Source organism: Oryctolagus cuniculus, chromosome 13 (assembly GCF_051225735.1).
Source record: "Oryctolagus cuniculus isolate XC-2025 breed Fujian yellow rabbit chromosome 13, ASM5122573v1, whole genome shotgun sequence".
Lineage (NCBI taxonomy): Eukaryota > Metazoa > Chordata > Mammalia > Lagomorpha > Leporidae > Oryctolagus > Oryctolagus cuniculus.
Window position 1 is genome coordinate 55,759,001 of NC_142879.1, and position 25,644 is coordinate 55,784,644.

Here is a 25,644-nt window from a genome sequence, read left to right on the forward strand (position 1 = left end):
GTGATATAGGTAGGTACAGGACAGGAAGCTCTTATTAGGCTAATATACCTATATCTGATCACAAATTAATTTTTAGATAAAGAGTAATGCCCAATCTACTTAATTATTTTTCCATATATTTTCTCACAGGTAAAGAGAAGTTATAGCAACAGTGTCCAGAGTTACAGAATTAATCAGCTGGGGAATAAAATTAAAACTCACGAGTCCTCCTGGTTCATGGTTGCTTCTTCTCAATTAGCCTATGGTGTCACCTTTCTAATATTGTATTTCTACATCTCAAAAATTAACATGCAGGGCTGGCCCTGTGCACAGCAGGTTAAGCCGCTGCCTGTACTGCTGACATCCCATATAGGCACTAGTTCAAGTACTGGCTGTTTCAATTCCAATCCAGCTCCCTATTAATGGCCTAGGAAAACAGTGAAGGAAACCCAAGTGTTTGGGTCCCTGCACCCACGTGGGAGATCCAAATGAAGCTCCTGGCTCCTGTTTTTGGCCTGGCCCAGCTCCAGCCTCTGCAGTCATTTGGGGAGTGAACCAGCGGATGGAAGATCTCTCTGTCTCTCCCTCTGTCTCTCTATAACTCTGCCTTTCAAGCAAACAAATCTTTAAAAAAATTAACATGCAGGTTTCTAGGAAAAGTATCTACGTAATAAAGATAATTAAGATGTCCAAAAAGCAGACAGCTTCCAGATAACTTTTTGCATACTTGAGACCTGTTCAGTTGCATGATATTGAAAAAAAAAAAAGATGGTCATGAATGCTTGTGTGTGTATTAATCCCTAAGCACTGTGCCAGGTGCTTGGTCCACAAAGCTGTTATTAACCTTCCCAACAGCATTATCTACGTGATCATCCGTATTTTATAAAGAAAGAGGCTTCAGGAACTTAGATGGTGACTGAAACCTTGCTCAGTGCTGCTTTTAATCCATCACACTCTGTCTAGAAATGTCTATATAGTAGCCAGAACCAACTCTGTCTTTTAGCCTCAAACAGTTAAAACATCATCAATCCTGTAATTATCTCATAATCTCTCATGAAGAAGAAAACCTTGAAAATTGACAGGGAGATGTCCTTAAGCTTCTACAATGACCAAGTAGGGAAGTCCTGTAAAGACACATGAATTCTATTCTTCTTATTCTTCTCCAAAGAAGAGTTCAACTCCAAACGATTCTCACCCAATTGTAGAAATGAAATCAAGCTCAAAAATTTCTTTACATGCAAAAAGTCAACTTTCTGAAAATTTTTCAACATGCATCAACTAAAACTCTGTCTGTTGCCCATCTTTTACAGAGTGGTTAGCAACAGAAGAATCAAAATGATCATTGAATTGTATTGTAGGTGACTGGAGAAGACCCCAGAGGAGAAAGGTTTGAAACAATCAGTTACAGTGAGGCTCAGGTGGGGCAGGCATTTGGTGCAGAGTAAGACATCACTTCAGATGCTTGCATCTCATACTGGACTGAGGTTCTTACAACTGTTAGCCCCGTCTTTTAGGGAAAAAAAGTGAAACACCAAGCTGTAACTTGCTAAGTCAAGACTTCCTAAATCAGAGTGACCTGATTCCAGCATTTAAATTCTTAATCTACAAATCACACTACTGAAAAATCTCACCATCATTCACAGGGACTATGACAACAGCCTCACTGATCTTTGAGCACCTCTTTTGATCCTCTACAATCTATCTTCAAAGGACAGGGTGCTCACCGTAGTTTCTCTAGAACAGGGATAGACTCACCCTTCACCTGACTGAGACTTAGTCTGGCCTCCTGACTGTTTCTGCTCCCCTGTCGCCAACCATTTCCCCAACTTGCATTCTGGCAGTGGCAACAGCAGCCTTCAACAGAACCTGGTGTCCCAAGCTGTCCCCACCTTTGCTCAAGATGTTTGACGCTATTGAGAAAGTACCTGCTGCAGTCTGTCTGATTCATCCTGCTAATCATTTAAACCTCAGTAGTGACACCTAACATTTACCCCTTCCTTCTCAATGCTTCCAACCATTAATCCAGCAAGAGCTCCCTTTAATGCTTTCAAAACAGCTTACACCTGTGTCTTTCACTGTATTTACACACTTCATAGAGATTTTGCTTATACACCTTTTCTCCCAACTGTGCCACTAACTTTTCTAGAACGAAAACTACTGTCTCATTTTTGTAATCACAGCATCTAGCATGACATCAGCATTTCAAGTAATACTGCAACTCTAGAGTCATCTATATTTTAACATATTTCTGAAAATACTTTGCAAAATTGTGTTAATTTCTAAAGCAAACTAAAAAAAAAATAGCGATAAAGAAAGTGGAGGAGAGGGAATGGCCAAAATAATGGGAGTTTCTGTAGTGCGACATATAACTTCTAGAATCTGCATGGAAAGATACTAAAGTAACAGAAGTTGAAGGGAACAACAATGCCTTTAGGTGAGAATAAGGCAACACCTGATAAAATTATAATCAGATTGAAGCGGGTCTTACATTTACCCCTTCCAGATTCACAACAAAATACGTATCAATACAGCAAATAATATTCTGAAGACTATACCTGCTTCTGGTTCCTGGAACCACAACACCATTACTTTCTGCATTTTTTCTCTGCAAAAATGTGGCAAACTTATTTCTTGTCCTCGGTGGGGTACTCAAGCTTTTTTCACTAGTACGTCCATCTTCCAGGTCAGGCACAAACATTTCAGAAGAGTTCATTGATTTATTATCTTCACAGCTATTTTTCTTAGTCTTCTTTGTAAATGAAAGGGAATACTGACTCAATAGATCATCTTCTGACAGCTCTGCCAAATAAAAACAAAATTATTATAAATCTTTGTTTCACTTGTGGTTAGAGATTTGGTCTTAATTATCCTAGTGTCCTAAGGATAAAGGAGAGGGAGTGGGAAAGGGGAGGGTTGTGGGTGGGAGGGACGGTATGGGGGGGGAAGCCATTGTAACACATGAGTCGTACTTTGGAAATTTATATTCATTAAATAAAAGATAAAAAAAAATAAAAAAATAAAAAACAATGCCTCACAAAAGGATGACTCAAAAAAAAAAAAAAAAGAAAGAAAAAAAGAAAGAAAACCACACACACACACACACACCAAAAATGCCCTTAGCTGTTTTACAAAATTACTTAACATTTAATGTCAATTATCTGTATAATTTCATGTTAAATTATCCTAATCAAAATCAAATAGTTATAGCTAAATAATCATTATACTAAGGGCCTGGATTTGAATGTAAAAAAATTTTAGAGCAACTTAACATGTAAATATATGATTAATGACTGATTTTTAAAATCTTCCAGTGAAACTAGAGCTATTATAAATACCACCTTTGTGCTACAGTGTTTTATGTATGTGACTGTCATGCAGTCAAAAGTAATCTGTGTTCTGGCTCTGATCCTCGTTGCCTAGCAAAGAGTCCCAGAGAGACTGTTATGTGTGAAATGTATTCTGTGGTATTAAAATAAATCATTAAGGCTAAGTAATACAAAAGGTTAAAGTCTGAGCTAGGCAAGGACATAGAAATAGCACTAAGATGCTTTAAGTTAGTTCAAGTGATACTCAGGATCAAAACAGCTTTCATTCCATAGAGGTGCCTCCATAGAGGCACAAGATTAGGGATATCAAAATATCAGACAAAATGATGGCTCAGATTCTTAAAAGGCATAGCTTTTTAGCAAAGCTACAGATCATTAAACTTGATCTTCATCCTTGGCAAAACTAAAATCTGTTTATTATAGAGGAAACTGAGTTCTTACAGAACAAAAAAAAAATAAGCATTTTGAGATCCTCAGCAAGGCTTATCGATGAAGAAGCTATATCAGACTAATTTTCTTTCTGTGATAAGGTTACTAGCCCAGCTCTGTGTGTGTGGGAGTGGAGGGACTGGTTCTGTAGATGCAGCAAATCTTGAATTTACCAAGACAATTCAGTGTCTCTCAAATTATCCTAATGAAAATATAAAGCTATATCTACTATATGTTATTTATGTGGATTTGCAGCAATTTGTACAGCCCTATAAGACAAGTAATAGAGAAGGCATTTGGCCTAGCAGTTAAGATGCAGCTCATTAAGCCCATATTCTATATTAGAGTGCCTAGGTTTGGTTTGCGGCTCTACTCTGTATCCCAGCTTCTTGCTAATGCATACCCTGAGAGGCATTAAGTACATGAACTGATGCCCATATGGGGGACAGCACTGCAGGCAGAGGCTTATTAGCCTACTACACTACAGCACTGGCCCCAAAATGACAACTTTTTAACAGATGGTACTAGAACAACTGGACTGCCAGAGGAGATAAGAAACCTTGATCCTTACCTTATAGTTTATAAAAAAGTTAACTCAAGATACATCATAGGCCAAATGTAAGAGAAAAAACTATAAAGCTTCTAGAAGAAAACAGGAGGAAAAGCTTAGTGACTTGGTTTGGTAAAGAATTCTTAAATGTAACAAACACTCACTAGTATTTCATAAACCTGAAACACATACCACTTCTTTGTCTTTTCAAAATGGATAACTTCCTTGGAAGATTCAATCCTTTGGTACTAATAGTTTGCTCAATGCCAACAGTACTTGGATTTTCCTTCAATCGTGTAACATCTGAAACAATTTCCGACTCAGTTCTAGGGCAATAATTCCTATGCCAAATGCTATTTACATTAAATGTCTTTTGACAGGCTTTGTCGTTCCAACTATGACTTCTCATTTGGGCAGGCTAAAAAATAAAAGGAAACAGTTTACTTGAAGAGAAATAATCAATGAATGTCTCTCTGTAGCAACATAAATTATAATAAGGGGGCTGGTGTTGTAGCACAGTGTGTTAAGTCTCTGCTGCTGATGTTGGCATCCCATATTAGAGTGCAGGTTCAAATCCTGGCAACTCCACTTCTGACCATTTCCTGTAAATGTGCTCGGAAAAGCAGCAGGAGATGGGCTAAATACTAGAGTCCCTGCCAACAAGTGGGAGACATGGTGGAATTCCTGGCTCCTGGATTTACTGTGACCCTGACCTAACTGTTGGGGCCATTTGGGGAATAAATAAGCAGAGAAAAGATTAATCAGAGTCAAGTGATCTTGTTAGTCCATTTCTAAGAAACAAAAAATAAACTTTCTTAAGAACAGCAGTGCAAGAAATGAGATTGCCACTGAAGGAAAGTGGCCAGAACAAAAGATCTTTAAAATTTAAGTACTGGGGCCAGTGATGTGGCACAGCAGGTAAATCCGCTGCCTAACTGTTGAAATCTTTACTTAGTATATACTAAGTTGATCTTCTGTATATAAAGATAATTGGAAATGAATCTTGATGAAGAATGGGATGGGAGAGGGAGTGGAAGATGAGATGGTTGCGGGTGGGAGGGAGGTTATGGGGGGAAAAGCCACTATAATCCAAAAGTTGTACTTTGGAAATTTATATCTATTAAATAAAAGTTGGAAAAAAAAATCTGCTGCCTGCAGCAATGGCATCCCAATCCTACATGGTCACTGGTTCAAGTCCCAACTGCTCCACTTCTGATCTAGCGCTCTGCTAATATGTCTGGGAAAGCAGCGAAAGATGGCCCAAGTGCTTGGGCCCCGCCACCTACGTGGGAGACCTGGAAGAAGCTCCTGGCTCCAGTCTGGCTCCGCTACAGCTGTTGTGACCATATGGCGAGTGAACCAGTGGATGGATGATCTCTCTGTCTCTCCCTCTCTCTGTAACTCTGCCTTTCAAATAAAATAAATCTTTAAAAAATTCAAGAATTATTTCAATACTTGAAATTATTGGAGGCTGGTGCTGTGGCATAGAGGTAAGGCTGCTGCCTGTAGCTCCAGCATCCTATATGGATGCCGGTCTGAGTCCAGGCTGACGTGCCTGTGAAGGCAGCAGAAGATGGCCCAAGTATCTGGGCCCCTGCACCCACGTGGGAGATATGAAAGAAACTCCTGGCTCCTGTCTGGCTCAGCCCTGGCTGTTGGGGTCATCTGGAGAGTGAATTAGCAGATGGAAGATCTGTCTGTCTCTCACTGTCTTTGTAACTCTATCTTTCAAATAAATATGCCTCTAAATGATCATTTACGTATCCTTTAAAATGAACCTTAGATTTAAAACCATATAATTGTATTCTTTAGGTAACCAATTACCCCATCTCTAGAAATTAGTTGAGTTCAAACCAAAACAAAGTGATCTATGTCACAAATACTGGCTTTTATAAAATAGACTCACACCTGTTATCTTTATTGGACATCACAGAGAACCAGAAAGTTGCTTTCGTCTATACTGATTCTTGCATAAGACTCTGGGAGAAAGGGCTTAATGCCAGTTAGTAGCCCTAAGCAATCTTTTTTATGCTAATATAAGTTATTCACAATTACAGCACATTTGAGAATTCAGTGAGCTGCTGAAAAGATTTCAATATAAGAGCGGTCAAAGGAGAAAAAATTAAATTACAAAAAGTGTAATTAGAATCCCACCTGACAAAAACCCCACAGAAACTTGGAATCTAAGTCCTTCATTAAAAGAAAGGGTAAAAATAAAAATAAAGAAATAAAGCAAGGATATCCTTTGAGAATTAACAAGGAAAATACTGCAATTGAGAAAAGGAGTATAAAAGACAATTTTCACAGTATGGTTCACAGCATTAGAGTCCACTGATAGTTTTACTGGGGAAAAAAAAAAAAAAACAGAAAAAAGCAAGTTGAAAAATCACACTGAGAAGAGTAAATCACAAACAAAAACCATTAATAAATGGTTCTTTCAGAAATACCTGTATGAAAAAAGGAAAGACCTTGACAAGGATTTGGGTTTATGAGTGTTAGTGATCCATAACATTCACATTCATAATCGAATACATTCAATACAACCAACTAGTTCTGAGTTCCTGAGACAAAAAAACAAGATTAAGAATCACTCCTGATGAAATTATAACAGGAATTCAAATGAGTAAAGATAGCAAACAAGTTTCAGTCACTCTTTCAGCAGTAACCCCTCAAAACAATTCCATTAGAAATAAAATTATATCTGTGACTTCCAAACCGCAATGAAGATTGTATATAGACATAACAATTTTAAGATTTATTTATGGCCGGTGCCGCAGCTCACTAGGCTAATCCTCTGCCTTGCGGTGCCGGCACACCGGGTTCTAGTCCCGGTTGGGGTGCCGGATTCTGTCCCAGTTGCCCCTCTTCCAGGCCAGCTCTCTGCTGTGGCCAGGGAGTGCAGTGGAGGATGGCCCAAGTGCTTGGGCCCTGCACCCCATGGGAGACCAGGAAAAGCACCTGGCTCCTGGCTCCTGCCATCGGATCAGTGCAGTGCACCGGCCGCGGCGGCCATTGGAGGGTGAACCAACGGCAAAAGAAGACCTTTCTCTCTGTCTCTCTCACTGTCCACTCTGCCTGTCAAAAAAAAAAAAAAAAAAAAAAAGATTTATTTATTTATTTGAAAGTCAGAGTTACGCAGAGAGAGGAGAGGCAGAGGCAGAGAGAGAGGTCTTCTATCCACTGGTTGGCCTCAACGGCCAGAGCTATGCCCTTCTGAAGCCAGGAACCAGGAGCTTCTTCCGGTTCTCCCACAGAAGTGCAGGGGCCCAAAGATTTGGGTCATCTTCTACTTCTTTCCCATGCTATAGCAGAGAGCTGGATTGGAAGTGGAGCAGCCAGGTCTCAAACCAATGTCCCCATATGGGATGCTGGTACTCTACACGGCGGCTTTACCCACTATCCACAGCACAGGCCCGACCTAACAATTTAGAAGCTCAGTAGAACAAAGAACAAACCCAAGTGTTTGAAGAGGCCAGTGAGAAGCCAACTTCACCCATAAAAACCTGGAGAGGGGCAAACGCTGTGGCGTAGTGGGTAAAGCCGCCGCCTGCAGTGCCGGCATCCCATATGGATGCCAGTTCAAGTCCCAGTTGCTCCACTTTCGGACCAGCTCTCTGCTATGGCCTGGGAAAGTAGCAGAAGATGGTTCAAGTGCCGGGCCGCTGCACTCACTCGCATGGGAGACCTGGAAGCTCCTGGCTTCAGATCTCCATTTTGAGAGTCAGTTAGGGAAAGTGAGTTGGGTAATGTGAATCCATTTATGTTTAGCTTTTCATTTAATCTTTGTTTTCACACAAATGGGTTTCTCCATCTTTTGAAACACCTCTTTCTATGCTACTGTTTGTAGGTTTCAGATGGTTCTGAAAGTGAGTGGATGTTAGCTGACGGTATGTTCAGTTAGATCTAGGAACTCAGGGACCAAGTAAGTCCCTTCTTTTCACCTTTTTCAGCTGTTCCCGCCACAGTACCTGGTACCTCAAATTCCTGAGCCTTTCTCCAGGTTTTTTTTTTTTTTTTAATTTACTTTTTTATTATTTGAAAGGTGGAGTTACAGAGGCAGAGAGAGAGAAGAGGAGGGGGAGAAAGGTGGAGTTACAGAGGTAGAGAGAGAGGAGGGGGAGAAGTCTTCCATTCACCGGTTCACTCCCCACATGGCTGCAGCGGCTACAAGCTTCTTCCGGGTCTCCCACGTGGGTGCAGGGAACCAAGGACTCGGGCCATCCTGTGCTGCTTTCCAGAAAAATTAGCAGGGAGCTGGGTAAGAAGTGGAGTGCCAGCATCCTCTATGGGGCTTTAACCCGCTGTGCGCCAGCCCTGGAAGATCTCTTTTTGGAGAAAACATCCCGACATTGGAGAATTCACAAAAAACAAAGCCAGCCTGATACCAAACAGACCACCTAAGATGAAGCCCAAGATAAACCTCACTTGTCACACAAAGCTTCCAGTGAGCTTGTCAGTGCCTCTTGTGTATGAACAAATAGAAAAAAAGGCCCCAACATGAAAAAGGAAGCACCAAAACAAACAGAAAGTAATAATAAAAATTTCAGAGAAGAGATAATGCCAAGAGCAGAAGAAAAGATTATAGTAAGAGATTACAACCATGAAACAGGATCCTCCAAAAAGAGACAATTAAAGGACTGTTGTGGGTGATCCTGTGAGACTGCCTGCCTAGCCCATGCAGGAGGTTAGCCTGATTGCTGGTAGGCAGCATGACCCCAGGCCAATCCCCCCCACCCCCGCCCCCTTCTGTTGAAGGTCAATCAGGTAAACTGCTCCTGGGTGTGGCCCAGGCCCACCTGGGAAGCTACTAGGCTTCGTAACCTTCAAGCTGATTGGAGAAGCATAGTGGCACCAATATCAAATTCATCCTATAGAATTAGTATTTCCCTGAATTAGCTATGCCCCTTCTGCCTGCCCTTTACAAGGTGTGCTTGATCGTTAATAAAATGGATATGTTCACTGAAACTTGTTTCCAGTGCTTCTTGTCAAAGAACACCCTCGCATCGCCCCACCATCTCACACCGCCTTGGCCTTGAAGGAGGAGCCCGCAGAGCATGTGTATGTGAGAGAGGGGGGGGGGGGGGGAGAGGGAGGGAATAAATCAATGGAAATTTCTGCAATTTAGTTTTAATTAGTTTAAATAGCTCCTTGTGGTTGGTGGTTACTATGCTGAAAAGTAAAGGCTAGAAGATAAAATAAGGAAACAAACGTAAGTATAACGTCTACAAAAATTGAGTTGACGAACATAAGTTCCCTTTTAGTCTCATGACAGATTTGTGCTCTTGGTAGACCAAACTTATTTCAGCTGACAGTAATGATTAACTTTCAATGCTCAGTGGTCACCTTCCCCAGGCTCACTTCTTTTTCTTTCTCAAGGAGCTCTGGTTCCTTGCCATGGTAAACACTTGGGACTCAATTCTTAGTCCAACCATAATGAACTTAAGTGTTCTTTTAACATGTTACCTCTTCCACACGTAATTTTCTTCAGCCCAGCATACCCATCCATCATGAAAACTACTAATCCCTGCAAACTGAGAAGACAATGCACATTCCTCTTTAAGAAGAGAGCAGAAAGCTTGGCTTGGCATCACAGATCCCACGTTTATTAAATATGTAATATGGGAAAGTTACCAAACCTTGTAATTGTTTCCTCATCCATTAAAAGATTAATAGTATTGACTTCAGAGGCTTGCTAGAGAGTAAATGAGTAAATGTGTAAAGTTCTTAGAATACTTACAACACAGTAAATGTGCAAAAAAGTTTACTATTATTATTATGAAGCATTCTTAGAATTAAATGGATGTACTTGATTCCATGGAGCCCAGGATATATATTACAGTATTTGCCACATTTCTCTCTATATGTGTACATCTTCTTTCTCAACACAAGGAACACCTTATAGCCAAAGATAATATTTTATTTTCCTTTTCATTCTAGAACCCTAGTTAACCCAACCATGTTAGTTACAGTGCTTAAAAATGCTTAGTGAAGTACTGAATTAGTAAGCAAGAGTAAAAAAAAAAATTTGGATTAGACTGAAAGCTACCAGAAGAAAATATCAACCAGAAAGACAATGAAGACAGTAGTTGAAAAGGAAGCCATGGTTTACTTCCCAGTGTTTTAGTGTGAGAGGATGAAAGAGGTATGTAAAGAGCTAAGTGTGCTAAATAAAACACAGCACTGAGGATCACAAAGTTCTGCCTTTATGAAAACTACATTCTACTAGGAAGAATCAGAAGATAAGCAAAATAGATACAATGTTATATAGCAGCAAGTACTAAAAACAAGAATATTAAGGAAAGGTGAGAAACAATTAAGAATTTGTTTTGACTTATGGATAGATGAGATCACATTCAGACAGATGCCTAAAAGATATGGAAAACTATGTGGTTGATGCACAGATGAGAAACTGCAGATGCAGAAGGATAAAGATGTAGACATGTGAGTTCTCTGTATGAAGTCCCAAGAGCTTAGGAAGGGAACAAACAGGAACTGAAAAAAGAGCAGAGTATGAACAGAAATATGAAGAGAAAGGAGAGAATAGTGGGGGACAATCGTATGGTATATACACAATCAACAAACAGTAGAAGGAAGTAGAAAAGGGTTCAAAGATACTTAGCAGGAGGGCTCACTAAATATTTGCTAAATTATCATTGAATAAAAAAAAGCTTTTACTTCCAAGGGGAGTGTTAAGTTTGAGTCATCAACAATATCAAATGCCAAATGAGTAGAAAACCACCAAATAATTTTCTTTTAAAGGAAATTTGAATACTAGTATATAATATAGCTATTTATTAATTGGAAAAAAATTAATAATCCTATGTTCTAAGAAGGATAATTTCTCTAGGATCAAGTTGTTTTCAATGTACTTCTGTATAGTACCTGGATATATAAATGTTTCAAGTATGTTTAGTAAATGAAGATTTGCACTCCTGAAACATGACTAAGGTGTACTTTTATGTAGTCATTAAAATGTTACCATGGCGGTATCTGGATTGTAGTCATCAATCTGCTCAAAAGTATTGATATCCTTATTTCCAAGTGCTATCTGAAGAGCTATGGCATCATCAACATACCTAGGTGAAGAAAGTTAAGGAAAAATGCCTTTATTAGCAATCAATAATCCAGAAAACGTTTTCTATTGTTACAGAAAACCTTCATATTTAGGACTCAAATGGGTCCTACTTATTTCTGTACCAATTACTGCAACCATAAACAGTTTGCTAGTCTTTCTGCCCCTATACTACCTGGGCATCTTCTGAAGTCACACCTCAAGTTCTCCCTTCCTCCCTCTCTTTCAAAGAAGATACAGGGAATATCCCAGGCACAACCTAAGCGATTCAGGGCTCCAGATCAGCCTGAGGGTCTATGGCCAGCAGATATGGGAAGGGCATTCTCTCCCGGTGAACTCATGTGCCCAGTGGTCCTGATGATAAATCAAGCTGGTTGGTCAGGAGTTCTCTCAAGTGCAACCTTTGGAATGTAGATCATAAGTGACTGACCCTGTGCATGTTCTTGTGAAGTCAGTCTAAGTAACCACCATGGCATGGTGTACGAGTTTCAGGGTTATAAATTCCATGAGCAAGGTAATCAGAATTAACAAAGTACAGATCTTACTATAAAAAGCAAAAAACATTTTGTAAGCTATTTACTGAATGTCAAAAATATGATAAAAATGATCAAAGAAGGCTCAAATTCAAACATTCTGGTTCAAAAAGGATACTGTCCAGCATAGCTCAGTGTTTCTGGATCAATGTCATCTTCATAGGCATTCAGAGGGATGAGTTTCCTTCTGATGGGGTCAAAAACTAGCTGATAAAGGAAGGTGTTGTTGGCTCGAATAAATCCTTCAATGTAATCCTCAGGTACTGTTATATTCATCTTGAGATAATGTCCAATTTTCTTGATAACCTAGCAATGGATACAAAAATATTTTATCTGCTACCAAAGAACAGGGAGCACAGTAACCCAAGACTAATCAGATTACATTAGAGGAACATGAGAGGGGACTGAGAAATCAATTATTTTCATCCACATAAAAAATGTTCTCCACCAAACAACCATGTCATATCACTTACAATTCTAAGTATCATAATTTATATTTTCTTTGGTTTTTACACTGCTACTCCAAAGGACCAATAATTCAGTTATATATCAAGATTATATTCCTAGATGTAACTATAAGGCACATTATTCAGTCTCAAAGTCTCTTTCACCCCAAAAATAAACAACATACAAAATCTGAGGACTAAAAAAACCTAAATACTCTTAGATTTTTACACTTAAGCTGATTTCCGTTAGAGTCACCAATGCTAAAAGCAGACAGGATCTTAAATACTCCATACCAAACCCATAGACAAAGAAGGGAAGACTCAGAGAATCAAAATGATTCTGGAGTCACAGGCTGATCAGAGCACATGGCTCTATTCCTAGCTGGGCCACTATCTTCCAACCTATAGATCTTCCCATTATAATAGACCTCCCTTAGCCCTGAGGACTCATACTTTATATTTCTGGGAATAGAAAATGGGATTTCTGCTCTGCTAACTCTAAGGGCTTAAAGAACTACCCAAGAGGAAAATGAGCTTCTCTAATATACATATATTAAGGTAATGACATCAGAAAAATATATATTAAAGTGATGTACAATGTCTCAGTTTATCAGAGGATACATGACACCTGATAATGAATGCAATTAAATGAAGAAGTAGATCTGAGAATCAAGCAGTCTTTTATCAAGCCATGTTAATGAAATTTGCTGAAGAATGGGATGGGATATACATGAAGATAAACTAAAAAAAAAAAAGAGATTTGCATAAATGGATAACACCTCTCATAACATTTGCTTTGGAAAACTGGTTATTATTTCATAAAGTATGCTATTTTGTTAATTTATAATTAATTTATTAAGTTTAAGTGAATTAAAACAATTAAGCTTTGTTTTAATCACTAATTTGGTAAATATCAAGAGCTATAACCCACACATAAAAAAATTATTAACACAAAGAGCTTTTAAGAGTATAAAGGGTTGGGGCCAGTGCTGTGGCACAGCAGGTGAAGCCACCGCCTGCTGTGCCAGCATCCCATGTGGGCGCCAGTTTGAGTCTCAGCTGCTCTACTTCTGATCCGGCTCTCTGCTATGGCCTGGGAAAGCAGTGGAAGAATTGGGCCCTTGCACCAACATGGGAGACCTGAAAGAAGCTCTTGGCTCCTGGGTCCAGATTGGCGCAGCTCCAGCCATTGCAGCCATCTGGGGAGTAAACCAGCGGATGGAAGAGCTCTCTCTCTGCCTCTCCTCTCTCTGTGTAACTTTGACTTTCAAGTAAATAAATAAATCTTTAAAAAAAAAAAAAAGAGTACAAAGGGATCTTTAGATCAAAAGGTTTGAGAATGATTACTATGAGTAATCTTAAAAATCAAGAGTATGAGTTTAATATAATTGAACCCAATACTCTTTTACCCTTTTTATAGTAAACATTTTTTTAAAACGATTGATGTATTTACTTGAGAGGTATAGTTACAGACAGAGAGAGGAAGAGACGGAGAGAAAGGTTTTCCATCTGCTGGTCCATTCCCCAAATGGCCACAATGGCCAGAGCTGAACCCATCCCATGTGGGTCCAGGGGCCCAAGCACTTGGTCCATATCCTCTGCTGCTTTCCCAGGCACATTAGCAAGGAGCTGGATCGGAAGTGGAGCAGACAGGACTGGAGACAGCACCCATATGAGATGTTGGCACCCCAGGCGGAGGCTTAGCCTACTATGCCACAGCACCGACCCCTCCACCCCGAGTAAGCATTTTAAAAATTACTATTCTTGCTGAAAACATGGCTCTTCTAATATTTGCTAGTTTCTAGAAGAAAAAGATCCAATGTTTTAGTCATTTGCTCCTTTCAGTAACATAACATAGACCACTGGCATAATAGAGTATTTAAAATCTATACAAATTCTATCATTAAAGAAATGCTGCAAAAAATGAGTAAATCACTGGTAAATCACTCTTACCTTTACAATGTCAGGATTATTGGCCAGTCTTAGCACTTTGCATGCCTTTGCTAATCCAATCCCACGCAGTGATGAGAGATAGTCACAGCCAGAAAGAATACACATGTAACGGAATTTCTCTTCTGTGAATACATCCCCAAGTTGTCTACACATTCCTAGCCGAGCTTGATCAATTTCTAGTCCATTTCCATATTGGTCCATTTTTAAAATCACCTTGAAAAGGGAAACTGTTAATACCTAGAAGGATAACTGCTATTTGTCATTTACCTAGTCTACTACAATACTTCTAAGAAATCTGTCTTCACTGTAACAAAGAGGCAGGCAGGCAGGTTAAGAATTACTAAATCTGCAAATAAGTTAAACTGAAGCATAGGATTTGACTAGATAAGATTACACAGCCACAATGTGGTTGTCCTGACTCTGGTATAAAGAAATCCTTTTCTGTACCTCTTTTTCCTACCTACATTATAAGGCTGGCATGACAATCAACTGGTAAGACACACAAAAGGCATTTTCTCTTTACCTTCTACTTTGGCATTCTAAAGTAACCTTTTCTCTTAGTATTGAAATAATATTTATTTATTATTATTACACCCTTAATACTACCATAATAAAGTCCTCCATTAAAAAGTTTTATGATGGGGCCAGCACCATGGCATAGTGGGCTAAGCCTCCGCTTGCAGCACCTAGCAGTTCCTCTTCTGATCCAGCTGTCTGCTATTGCCTGGGAAAGCAGCAGAAGATGGCCCAAATACTTGGGCCTCTGCACCTGTGTGGGAGACCTGGAAAAAGCTCCTGGCTTCAGATTGGCCCAATTCCAGCCATTGGGGCCATTTGGGGGGTGAACTAGTGGACAGAAGACCTTTCTCTCTGTCTCCCTCTCTCTGTAACTCTACCTCTCAAATAATAAATAAAATCTCAAAACTAAACATTTTATGCAATTCTAAATAACTGCATTGCATGCCATTAGTAGAGAAGTTGTTTACCTAATCTAAAGAATATGTTATTATTAAAAACTGGCAAATCTACATTTTTTTAAAAGATTTTATTTATTTATTTGACAGGTAGAGTTACAGACAGTGAGAGAGACGGAGAGAAAGGTCTTCTTTCCGTTGGTTCACTCCCCAAATGGCCGCAACAGCTGGAGCTGTGCCAATCCAAAGCCAGGAGCCAGGTGCTTCTTCCCAGTCTCCCATGCGGGTGCAAGGGTCCAAGCACTTGGGCCATCCTCTAATGCTATCCCAGACCATAGCAGAGTTGGACTGGAAGAGGAGCAACCGGGACTAGAACCGGCGCCCATATGGGATGCCAGTGCCGCAGGCAGAGGATTAACCTAGTGAGCTACGGTGCCAGCTCCTGGAAAATCTACATTTTACTAAAGAATTCAGATAGAATCCTCCAATCTTAAGGGCCTAATTGTGATATTGTCCAGAATATACAAATGCCATGCATTTTAAATAAAATGCTTCTTTTCATTTTAAACAATTATTAATATTACAAAAATAGGTGCTCCTTGCAATTTAAAAGAAAATAATTATTTGTATAGAGGAAAAACTTTAGTATCTTGATTTGTACTACTTAAATCTACATAGAAAAGTAGTATAAAGTAGTTGCAAGTAAGTACCTTTTTACAGCCAAAAGCTAGGAGATCAGAATCCTCTGTGATTATTGCTTGTACAATTCCAACTTTGTTAAGATAGGCCAATTGTGCATCAGCTTCATAAGGAGCCACAAGGCAATCCACTCCCTGAGACCTAGCAGCCTGCAAGAAAGAATTATAGCAAATCTCCTGCTCAGCAACCAGAAAGCACTAAACAACTTCCTGTTTCAAACCCATTTTATTACTAACCTCAACATGAACAGGTTAATGTTACTTTCAGAAATCACTTCCTTTAAAGTAGAGTTTTTCTAGTTTCAGTTCTAGGAGGTATTTCAAGAAGTTCATGGAAAATGTATATTATGAGAAAATTCCAACATCTCTCAATTTCATTTTCCATGAACTTTCTGAAGCATCCTCATGTCTTGAACCATGGCCACTTAATGTTTTAAAAAATCAATTTGTAAATTTTAGGAAATATTGCTACACTTTCTGAGGAGGGAAAAAGTGTAAGCTACATAATTATTGCAAATTAGAGAAAGCTTCTATCTTAAGAATAGTTATGTTCCAAAAGTATTCAAGGTATTGGGAACATTTGAATCTATTTTCCTCAAAAAAAGTAATATAATAGTTTGTCCTGTCAGTCAGGCTACAAAGGTCTGTCTGATGCTATATTGATAAAATGATACATTCTAATCATTAATTCTAAGCCAATTCACCATGGATTTTTAAGAATAACCTTGCAGCCCCCACTATAGCCTGTCTCAAAATCTGAGTAGATGGAACACAAATTTCCTTGTTCCAAATCACAGCCTGTGGCTCTTAAGGCCTGAGGAGGCTGAGAATAAAGAAACAAGGAAAAGGCATCAAGTTCTTGCCACTATCAACTCTGGTGACAATGTGAAACTTGCCATTTTTCTCCTTTTTCTTGCCCAGCAAGTGCCTTACTTTCATCCTTTGTAGCACTATGTCTCTAGTCAGGGTTTCTCCTCCACTTCCACATGCAGCCTCTCTTCCTGGAGCTACAGACAGCATTTGATTTCTCTTATACTTCACATCCTCTCCAGCACCCTAGCCTTGCTTTCCACCTTGACCCACACAGAAAGACAAAAGAAATGCCCACAAAATAAAGAGCCACAAAATGAATTTTACTGTTTATTTTAGCTTAAGAACTGGATGGATTGCAGGACTATAAGCTGGGAAAAGTTGCGCCATCTTATCATTAGGCCTTTACAATACAGTTTGAACACAAGGCCTCTAAAAAGGGAAAGTAAAGGCTGGGACTGTGGGCACATCGACACTTGGAGTTACATGGCAAGAAAAGAGGCTTCCAGATAGAATAAGGAAAATATGAGTCTGTAGACTTCCTAAGGCAGTCAGGGAGGTTCAATAGATCTCTGACCATCACTCAACAGTAAGGTTACACAAGAGTGGGTGAGACCGCAACCTCTAGCAATTTGTCCTTTTCATCGTAACAGGTCAATGGAAGTCTGTCTCAAAATGAAGTTATTGCTTGGAATTTCTCCCTTAGAAATTGCTGGTCTCCTCTCTTCTGATGATACTGTTTCCTTCTTCCTCTGACATCTGCCCCTTCACTTGAGGTTAAGCCTAAATGATTTTTTCCTCCCTTGATTTTCTTGTTCTCTCCTTAACATAAAACCCATCATTAAATGAACATCACCATCTGTTCTTCTGGCTGCATTTTTTTTTCTGCATTTTTTTTATTTACTTACTTTAATCACTTTGTGGGCCATAGCATGTGTGATATTGATAGAACGGGTAAAACATTCTCGAGCTTCTGAGACTTTCCCCTCACGAAGAAGCTGTTTTCCCTTAAGGAGATTGGCTTGTCGTCGTCTACAACGAAAGAATAGTGTTTGAAAGTGTAAACCAGATTATTAGTAATATTAAAGATCACATCAGCAACATTTATGTCAAAAGACAATATAGTAGCTAAGATATTTTTTAAAAAGTGTGATAATCTAGCACACATAGAACATTTAAGAAAATCTGTCACATACTAGTTTATAAATCAAGCCTTATCAAATTAAAATTTTTAGAAACTGGTATGATATAAACCAGCATCTTAGCACAAATAAGTTAACAGATTAGAGAATCAACTTACTCTCTTCTAGACCTTTCCACTTCTTTTTTTGAAGGTAAAGTGCATCCGTCAAAAACAAGAACAGGTTTGATTCCATGAGATAATAACATATTTACGAATTTCATGCAAAATCCCACATACCTATGGGGGCAAAAAGGAAAACATGCATTTTTAGTGTCTTGTATCTTTTAAGGTAATACTTTTAAAAAATATTTTTTTTTTTTTTTTTGAGAAAATTTTTTCTCCTGAGAAATACAAACTGATACTTGGGTCCAAATCCTGCCTTGGATACTTATGGGCAAGATGATGCTACTTGAACCTCCAAGCCATCATTTCCTTTTCTGTAGATCAAAGGGCTGTGACATCCTTTCTGGTTCTTGTGGGGAGCAATCCGGACTAGACTAAGTTACTCGAATTAAGACTTATTCTATGCATCTGCTCTCCCACAATATGGCGCTGGGAGAGAAGTAAACAGCTTCCGCACAGCTGCCTCCAGTTCAACCAATAAACTGTAGGACTTGCTCCTGATTGGAGGAGAGCAGCGTACTCGGCGTGTGGGCAGCCGAGTTAGGATTGGCGGAGGAGGACTATAAAGGAGGAGAGAGACGGCATGCACCGGGAACATCTATGGGGAACATCTAAGGGAACCCGTGCAGCCCCCGAGAAGAGCCGGCCGGCGGTGTGCCGCTCCCCTGCGGAAGTGGGGAAAGCGGCCAGGGGGAACCGCCCTTCCACGGAGGTGGAAGGGATAGTAGCCAACCCGGGAAGAACCAGCAGCAAACCCGGGGAGGGCCGAGCAGACGAAAGAACAGCGCAGGGTCCTGTGTCGTTCCTCCACGAAGAGGGGGAGCGACATAATGGTGCCGTGACTCGGATATGAAGCCTAGGCAGGGTTTAGTGTTGCTCCTCCACGAAGACGGGGAGCGACATAATGGTGCCGTGACTCGGATATGAAGCCTAGGCAGGGTCCTGTGTCGTTCCTCCGTGAAGAGGGGGAGCGACATAATGGTGCCGTGACTCGGATAGGAAACCTAGCTCGGATAGGAAACCTGACTCGGATAGGAAACGTGATTCGGATAGGAAACTTAGGACGGATAGGAAACTTAGGAGGGAAGAAACGGGAAGAAACGGGAAGAATTGGGAAAATATCGGAGAGAGAGACTAGCAAACAGCCTAGGGAAAATACCGGAGAGAGAGACTAGCAAACAGCCTAGGGAAAAGCCGGACGAAAAGGGTGCCGGAAGAAGCTATTGAAAGCCTAGGCATAGACTCGGATACGGACTACGGGGGGAAGCTGGGAGAAATCTCTAAGGTCGAAAGCGAAAGTGAAAGCTAGAACAAACAGACTCGGATGCGGACTGTGGGGAGAGGCCAGGAGAAATGAGGGAGGAGTATTGTTGGAAGAAAACTTAGGGAAACATACCGGGTAGAGAAAAATGTTAGGGAAATTGAAGCCGCGGGGGGCAGGCCGAGGCGGAAACGGAAGCCACTTTGGGGTTCTCAAGTTAGCCCAGGAATAGGGGGCGAAAAGTTGAAACCAGAAGCTGAAACGTGAGCCAGGTTGGGATCCGTCTGATTAGCCCGGGGAGCAAAGGACGGGAAGCCAAACCGTGGGGCGGAGACGTACGCTGGGTTGAATTCGCCAGGCTAGCCCGGGGAACTTAGATTGAATGCTAGTGGCGGACACGTAAGCTACGCTGTGTTACTCGCGGAAGCCGCCGCGTGCAGAGAGAGCACGGGGCGTGAGTAGATAGGGAACGGGGCTGGCGAGGCTGTGGTTCAGACGTGAAAGGGTTAAGCGTGGAGACCGCGGAGCGCGCGAAGCCAAGCCGCGCAAAGCTGGGAAGCTGCGCAGATGAGAGAGGCGCGCGGGCTGAAGCAGCGCAGAGCCGGGAACCTGCCGGCGGGGCGAGGTGCCGGAAAGCCGCAGGGATAAGAGAAACAGAAGTTTAGAAGTAAAAGAGAAATAGGAATGCTGGAAGATAGAAGTAAAATGGGAGAAATAGGAATGCCCGGAGATAGAGAAATAGAGAAATAGAAAGGCCTCCCCTCAACATGGCAATTAGAAGGCTTGGATTCGGTCTGCCTGATTAAGTGAGGCGATGAGCACGATGAGCACCTGCGGCGGCTAGCAGCTTATGCGCCGCAGGTCACCGAAGACAGGCACGAATTAACATCAGTAAGGCTTCCCCACAATACAACCATTAGGAGGCTTGGATTCGGTCTGCCTAATTAAGGCGGTAAGCGCCAGCAAGCAGCTCGACCAGAGTATGAGCTGCAGGTCACCGAAGATAGGCACAAACCAACACTAATAAGTCTCCCCCACAATACGGCAATGAGAAGGCTTGGATTCGGTTTGCCTGATAGGTTTTGTAAACACCTGCAGGCAGTTCTAGCAGAGCAGAGCATGCGCTGCAGGGCACCAAACACAGGCACGTATCAGCGCCTAAAAACCTCCTCACAACATGGCGAAGAGAGGACCCGGATTCGGTTTTCCTGATTGATAGGACTTGTAAGAGCCTGTGGCAACTCTAGCAAGTAGAGCAGAGTGTGTGCCGCGGGACACCGAAGACAGGCGCGTATCAACGCTAAAAAATAAAAAGAAAGGGGGATCTGTGGGGAGCAATCCGGACTAGACTAAGTTACTCGAATTAAGACTTATTCTATGCATCTGCTCTCCCACAATATGGCGCTGGGAGAGAAGTAAACAGCTTCCGCACAGCTGCCTCCAGTTCAACCAATAAACTGTAGGACTTGCTCCTGATTGGAGGAGAGCAGCGTACTCGGCGTGTGGGCAGCCGAGTTAGGATTGGCGGAGGAGGACTATAAAGGAGGAGAGAGACGGCATGCACCGGGAACATCTATGGGGAACATCTAAGGGAACCCGTGCAGCCCCCGAGAAGAGCCGGCCGGCGGTGTGCCGCTCCCCTGCGGAAGTGGGGAAAGCGGCCAGGGGGAACTGCCCTTCCACGGAGGTGGAAGGGATAGTAGCCAACCCGGGAAGAACCAGCAGCAAACCCGGGGAGGGCCGAGCAGACGAAAGAACAGCGCAGGGTCCTGTGTCGTTCCTCCACGAAGAGGGGGAGCGACATAATGGTGCCGTGACTCGGATATGAAGCCTAGGCAGGGTTTAGTGTTGCTCCTCCACGAAGACGGGGAGCGACAGTTCTGAAACCATGTGGTTCCAAACCTCATGTTTTTTTTTTCCATTTTGTCTTAATTTTGAAAAATTTTGAATCTATTGAAAAGCTAAGAGTTGTGCAATAATAATCAGCTGATTCTTCCAACAATACCATATTCACACCTAAGAAATTTGTCAGTGACACAATATTATCTAATATGCAACCTGTACTAAAATTTGGTCTACTGTCATAATTAGTAGCACCCTGGTAAATGTTTAACAATCAGATTTGAGGAGAATAGGAGTCTGATTTCTCTGACATGAATATTCCATAAAGGCAATTAAGCTACTAATGTGGAATCAATGAATGCTAGGTTGGGAAGACAAGGGATCTATTAAGTTCATAAGAGACAGTCCAGCACACCACTGCCATACCTACTCCCTCCCATAACCCATTATCCAATCAAGGATCAGGTATCACATTTAATTTTTTTTTTTTATTCTGACAAGCCAATAAACATCAGCTGCATTTATAACTCCTATCATTTTATAAAGGTAAGTAATTTGTCTATGGCCATAGCACCCTGAACACATTAGATCTTGTATGATTTTGGAAGAAAAAGAGATCTCCATTTTATGTATTTCACAGACATTTTTTTCAAGTTAGCACACATAGATTCAGTCTTTATAACAGTCATAAAGGTTTATCATAGGCTGATCCAATTTTTCTTTTTGGTAACCCTTTTTGGCTAATGCTCGTATCTACTATCCAAAAGTTGACCCCAAAAGGGAATCAATTCTAGCAAATGCTATTTCCTAGTTGTTACAGAGAAAAAATTAAAATAACAGATACTTTTGAAAGCCCTAACACTTTTTAGTTCAATAAACATTTACCAAGCACCTATTTTAAAGTAAACTCTGGAATTCATCTCTTACCTCTAACAATAAAGAATACTGACTGTATTTTGAACAACTCTTCCAAATAGTCAAAAATCAGAATCCAGTATTACAAAAACCCTAATGTTCTCCCATGAGGAAATGTTCAAAGAAACAGTGACAGTAGCAATGAAAATCTTGCAGATTTCAACTATAATTGCAATGAATCAAAATTAGTGGTAGAAAAGAAACTACTTTCCAAAAGTATTCTCAGAAGCTTCAGTAGTGAAGTACTCAGGTCCCCTTAAATATCCACATGCTGTTGTCACAGGTTACCTTTGGTAAATTAACTTCATAGGCCCTGAAAGTTACAAACACCTACTATTCAATAATGCCTTTCATCTTTTTCTAGGAAACAAATACAATTAACTCAACTTACCTATTTCCTGTTGTATTCAGGTAGGTTATATTAAGATCTGTGAGCTTTCCCTCCAGGAGGCAAGTTATATATTACCATAAAAAGGGAAGAAGGAAGCTTAACACTAGCCAAATCTCTGGAAAATCTCACCAGAAATTATCCTTGTTTTAACATTTCTATTTAAGAAATGGAGGACATTAGAGTCCATTGAACATGCCTGAAATGAGGTTACAGAGTTAGGATTGGGTATCAATATGTGCAACTATTTTGCCCCCAAGTGAAGTCAAAACATTCTATCCCTTTGAAACAATTGCCTTGTTTAGCTAATAGGATGAACCGTGCATTGCCTGTACCCAAAGTATGAGAGTCTGAAATTAAATTCTGAAAGCGTTGTTAAAAGTTTATTTTAAATAAAGAATACAGGAAGACAGTTTTTGTCTTGGTCCATCCATGTTCTGGTATTCTAGCTTATAATAAAGCAGTCATCTCTGACTAGCAATAGTCTACAACACAGAACTTTCACTTCTTGATAAACTGTGGCACTGAGTGAGAACAAGCCATTCTGAAATAAAAGCATGTTATTCTTAATTTTTCAAAGAATTAAGGTCTAAACTCACCGATCAGTAGGTTCACCTTTGGCTAGTTTATCAGCACAAGCAATGGCTCCTTTGTGAAGCCAGCAATATGTATCCACAGCTACTGCCTGTCCTTTGTATTTCCTCACATGGATGGGTTCAGAAGCTTCTTTGATAAACTGTAGTAGTCCTTGTATCCCCATAGTGCCAAATTAACTACGTGATATGAAAGGAGAAATGGAAAAAGCAGTAGTTAAAGCAAATTATATGTACCAAAAAAGTTTTAGCAAAAGTTTGGAATACCATACAGGAACACTATTGTTTAGGTATTTGAGAACCATTGTTCTTTAATGTCTCAATTGGGCTCCTCTCTGACAAATGATTTCTGTAGTCCAGAATTTATACCAATCACTAATATTCCCTCTAATACCACTTTATAGTCGCTTAAGTTTATTCTTTCCAAAGAACTTTTGCACTTAGGATCATGACATATGCTCCAAGCTCCAAACACTATGCTGGGCACAAATAAAGTGCTAAAAAACAAGTATTAGTTTCTCCTATAAATTAACAATTATTAACAAATACAAAACTGTGTGTGCTCTGGCATCACAATGCCACTAACAAAGGTATTGTAACGGCCAACATGCATGCACATAAGAGAAAAAAAAAACACTCGTAGGAAGTAGGTTTTCAGTGGAAAAAGAAAAATGAATAAAACAAAGAAACATCTGTCGTTTTCAGGACTGACCTGACTAGAATTCACTATTTCCAGCAACGAACATTCTAGTGACAAACGGTGGTGGTGCCTATAGGCAACTCCATCAGACTCTCTGAAAGAGAAATGTGCCACTGCCTGCGGTATGCACACCCCATGACAAAAAGTAGCAGACACAATGAGCACTCATTTCATCACACAAATCTCCGCCATCGAAAAACCAAGCGTGGAAAGGCAGCTACCAAGTGCAGGATTAGCTTACCCGGTTGTTCACGGAGCTCTGAATGCTCTAGCCGACAGTTCTTCGACCTTCAGCCTTTTCTCAGCTCCCACTCGGGGTAACTGCGATTCACGAACCTGGAGTGAGGGGAGCAGAAGAGGGCTCTGAAGTTTAAACAGGCAAGCAATTCGGATGCAGGTGGGCCTCAAGCCCGTTTGGAAAAACGATTCGTGTCCTACCTCTCCGATAACGTCTCTAAATAGCGGTTTCTTCCACTGCGAGGAGAGCGCACACAATCCCCATTTCGCGACACGTGTGTAAGCGTCTTCTAGGCCAGGTCAATATCCTTCAAGGAGCATTTCCTCCTTCGCACAGCGGGAGGCACCGAGCGCCGCGCCGCGCCCTTCATCTCTCGGCGATCCCCGAAGCGCCTGGGCTGGCAAGAGCAGCAGCAATTTCACCTCCTTATTCCCATAAGTCTCGCCGGGAACGTGCAGGCCTGGCCGCCAAACCCAACCCAGGCCACGCGCTTCCGTCGGCCAGGACAAACTGGAGTGCGCAGCGTTGACAAGTGCGCCGCTTTCGCGTGAAAACGAGATGGGCAGCTTCCGAGGACACAGAAGTCCCGCTGCTTGGTGGCTGCTCCGCCGGGCGTCGCCTGTGGGGCGTGAGGGGGCTCCCTCCGCTCCCAGAACCGCAGCCTCAACTTGGCCAGACCTTCCCCTCGGAACCGAAGGCTGCACTCAGGTGTAGGGCTCGGCTGCAGGGTGGGAAAACCTCGCCAGCCCTGCTCTTCCTCTTCCTGGAAAACCCTGAACCCCAGGAGAGAGACTGGGGAGAACGCGCTGATCGACCCACGCGGGGTCCGCAGGAACCCACCCGTTAGCCTCCGCACAGGTCACTCCCTTCACTTTTCGGAAAGGGCTCTCCTCGCGGCTCGAGGGCAGCGGGACTGGGGCCCGGAAGCCCGCCTCAAACGCCCCTCACCCGAGCCACAGCAACCGAAACCGGCACGCAGAACTTAGGCAAACCAGCTGCGGCGCAGCGCCCAAAGTCGGCCCCTTTCAATTTGCGCGGGATCCCCCGAGACCCCGCCCAGCGGACGTGACGTTAGCGCGCACGCCGTGGAGCCGGCTCCGCTTCCGGCCGCCCGCGCCCATCTGGTGGTGAAGCCCCAGCCTTGAGAGACGCCAGCGGGTGCCGCAGGCGGGAGTCTGTGGCTGCTGCGGCCTTTGGAAGGTACGGGATGAGGTGGCCACTGCTGAAGCACGGAGGGTCGGCGCCCTGGAAGTTGGACATTTTTGCGCTCGCGCTCACGCTGCTGGGAGTTGTAGTTCTCTCCAGGCTGCAGCCTCAGTTCTGGGCCGCTGAGGTTTAAAGAGCGCCTCCTCGTGTTTGTGTTAAAGTTTAAAAAACCTGGAAAAGGAGCCTCTTCGGAATTAGTCCCTTAGTCTCTTTCACCATCGCCACCCCCCAAATCCCTCATTTTCTTTGAGTCCAGTCACTTCAGTACAAGTTGTTGCTGGACTCTTCCCTGGTGCAATAGTGTTACTGGTTGAAATCCGCCCTTGCCACTTTAACGCCTGGCACTCTTTGACGTAAGTCAGGGAAAATTTTACCTTTAAAACCAAACAATATTCATTAAATTTGGAGGCAGAGTGACAGAGAGGGCTCCCATCCTCCGGTTCACCCTCCAAATGCCCACAATGGCTGGAGTAATGGCCAGGTAC

General features: G+C 41.8%; 1 protein-coding gene across 5 annotated transcripts in view; it reads right to left on the reverse strand.

Annotated features, from left to right (window-relative positions):
- LOC100338764 (exonuclease 1) overlaps window positions 1-25,014 on the reverse strand; it is a 34,360-nt gene extending 9,346 nt beyond the window's left edge. For 2 of the 5 annotated variants that reach the window (XM_008268232.5, XM_089311624.1), the window contains exons 1-11: window positions 24,154-25,014; window positions 23,957-24,051; window positions 23,022-23,195; window positions 18,011-18,130; window positions 17,619-17,742; window positions 15,913-16,050; window positions 14,289-14,501; window positions 12,008-12,195; window positions 11,264-11,360; window positions 4,477-4,702; window positions 2,535-2,778 (exon numbers count right to left, since the gene is read on the reverse strand). In XM_008268232.5, the coding sequence (XP_008266454.3) occupies window positions 2,535-2,778; window positions 4,477-4,702; window positions 11,264-11,360; window positions 12,008-12,195; window positions 14,289-14,501; window positions 15,913-16,050; window positions 17,619-17,742; window positions 18,011-18,130; window positions 23,022-23,182 (1,511 nt within the window). In that variant the 5' untranslated portion in view covers window positions 23,183-23,195; window positions 23,957-24,051; window positions 24,154-25,014. Of the gene's footprint in view, window positions 1-2,534; window positions 2,779-4,476; window positions 4,703-11,263; window positions 11,361-12,007; window positions 12,196-14,288; window positions 14,502-15,912; window positions 16,051-17,618; window positions 17,743-18,010; window positions 18,131-22,425; window positions 22,534-23,021; window positions 23,196-23,727; window positions 23,810-23,956; window positions 24,052-24,153 lie in introns of those variants that run through there. The other 3 variants (XM_089311626.1, XM_089311625.1, XM_089311627.1) reach the window with 3 other exon arrangements.
- Window positions 25,015-25,644: the final 630 nt, after the last annotated feature.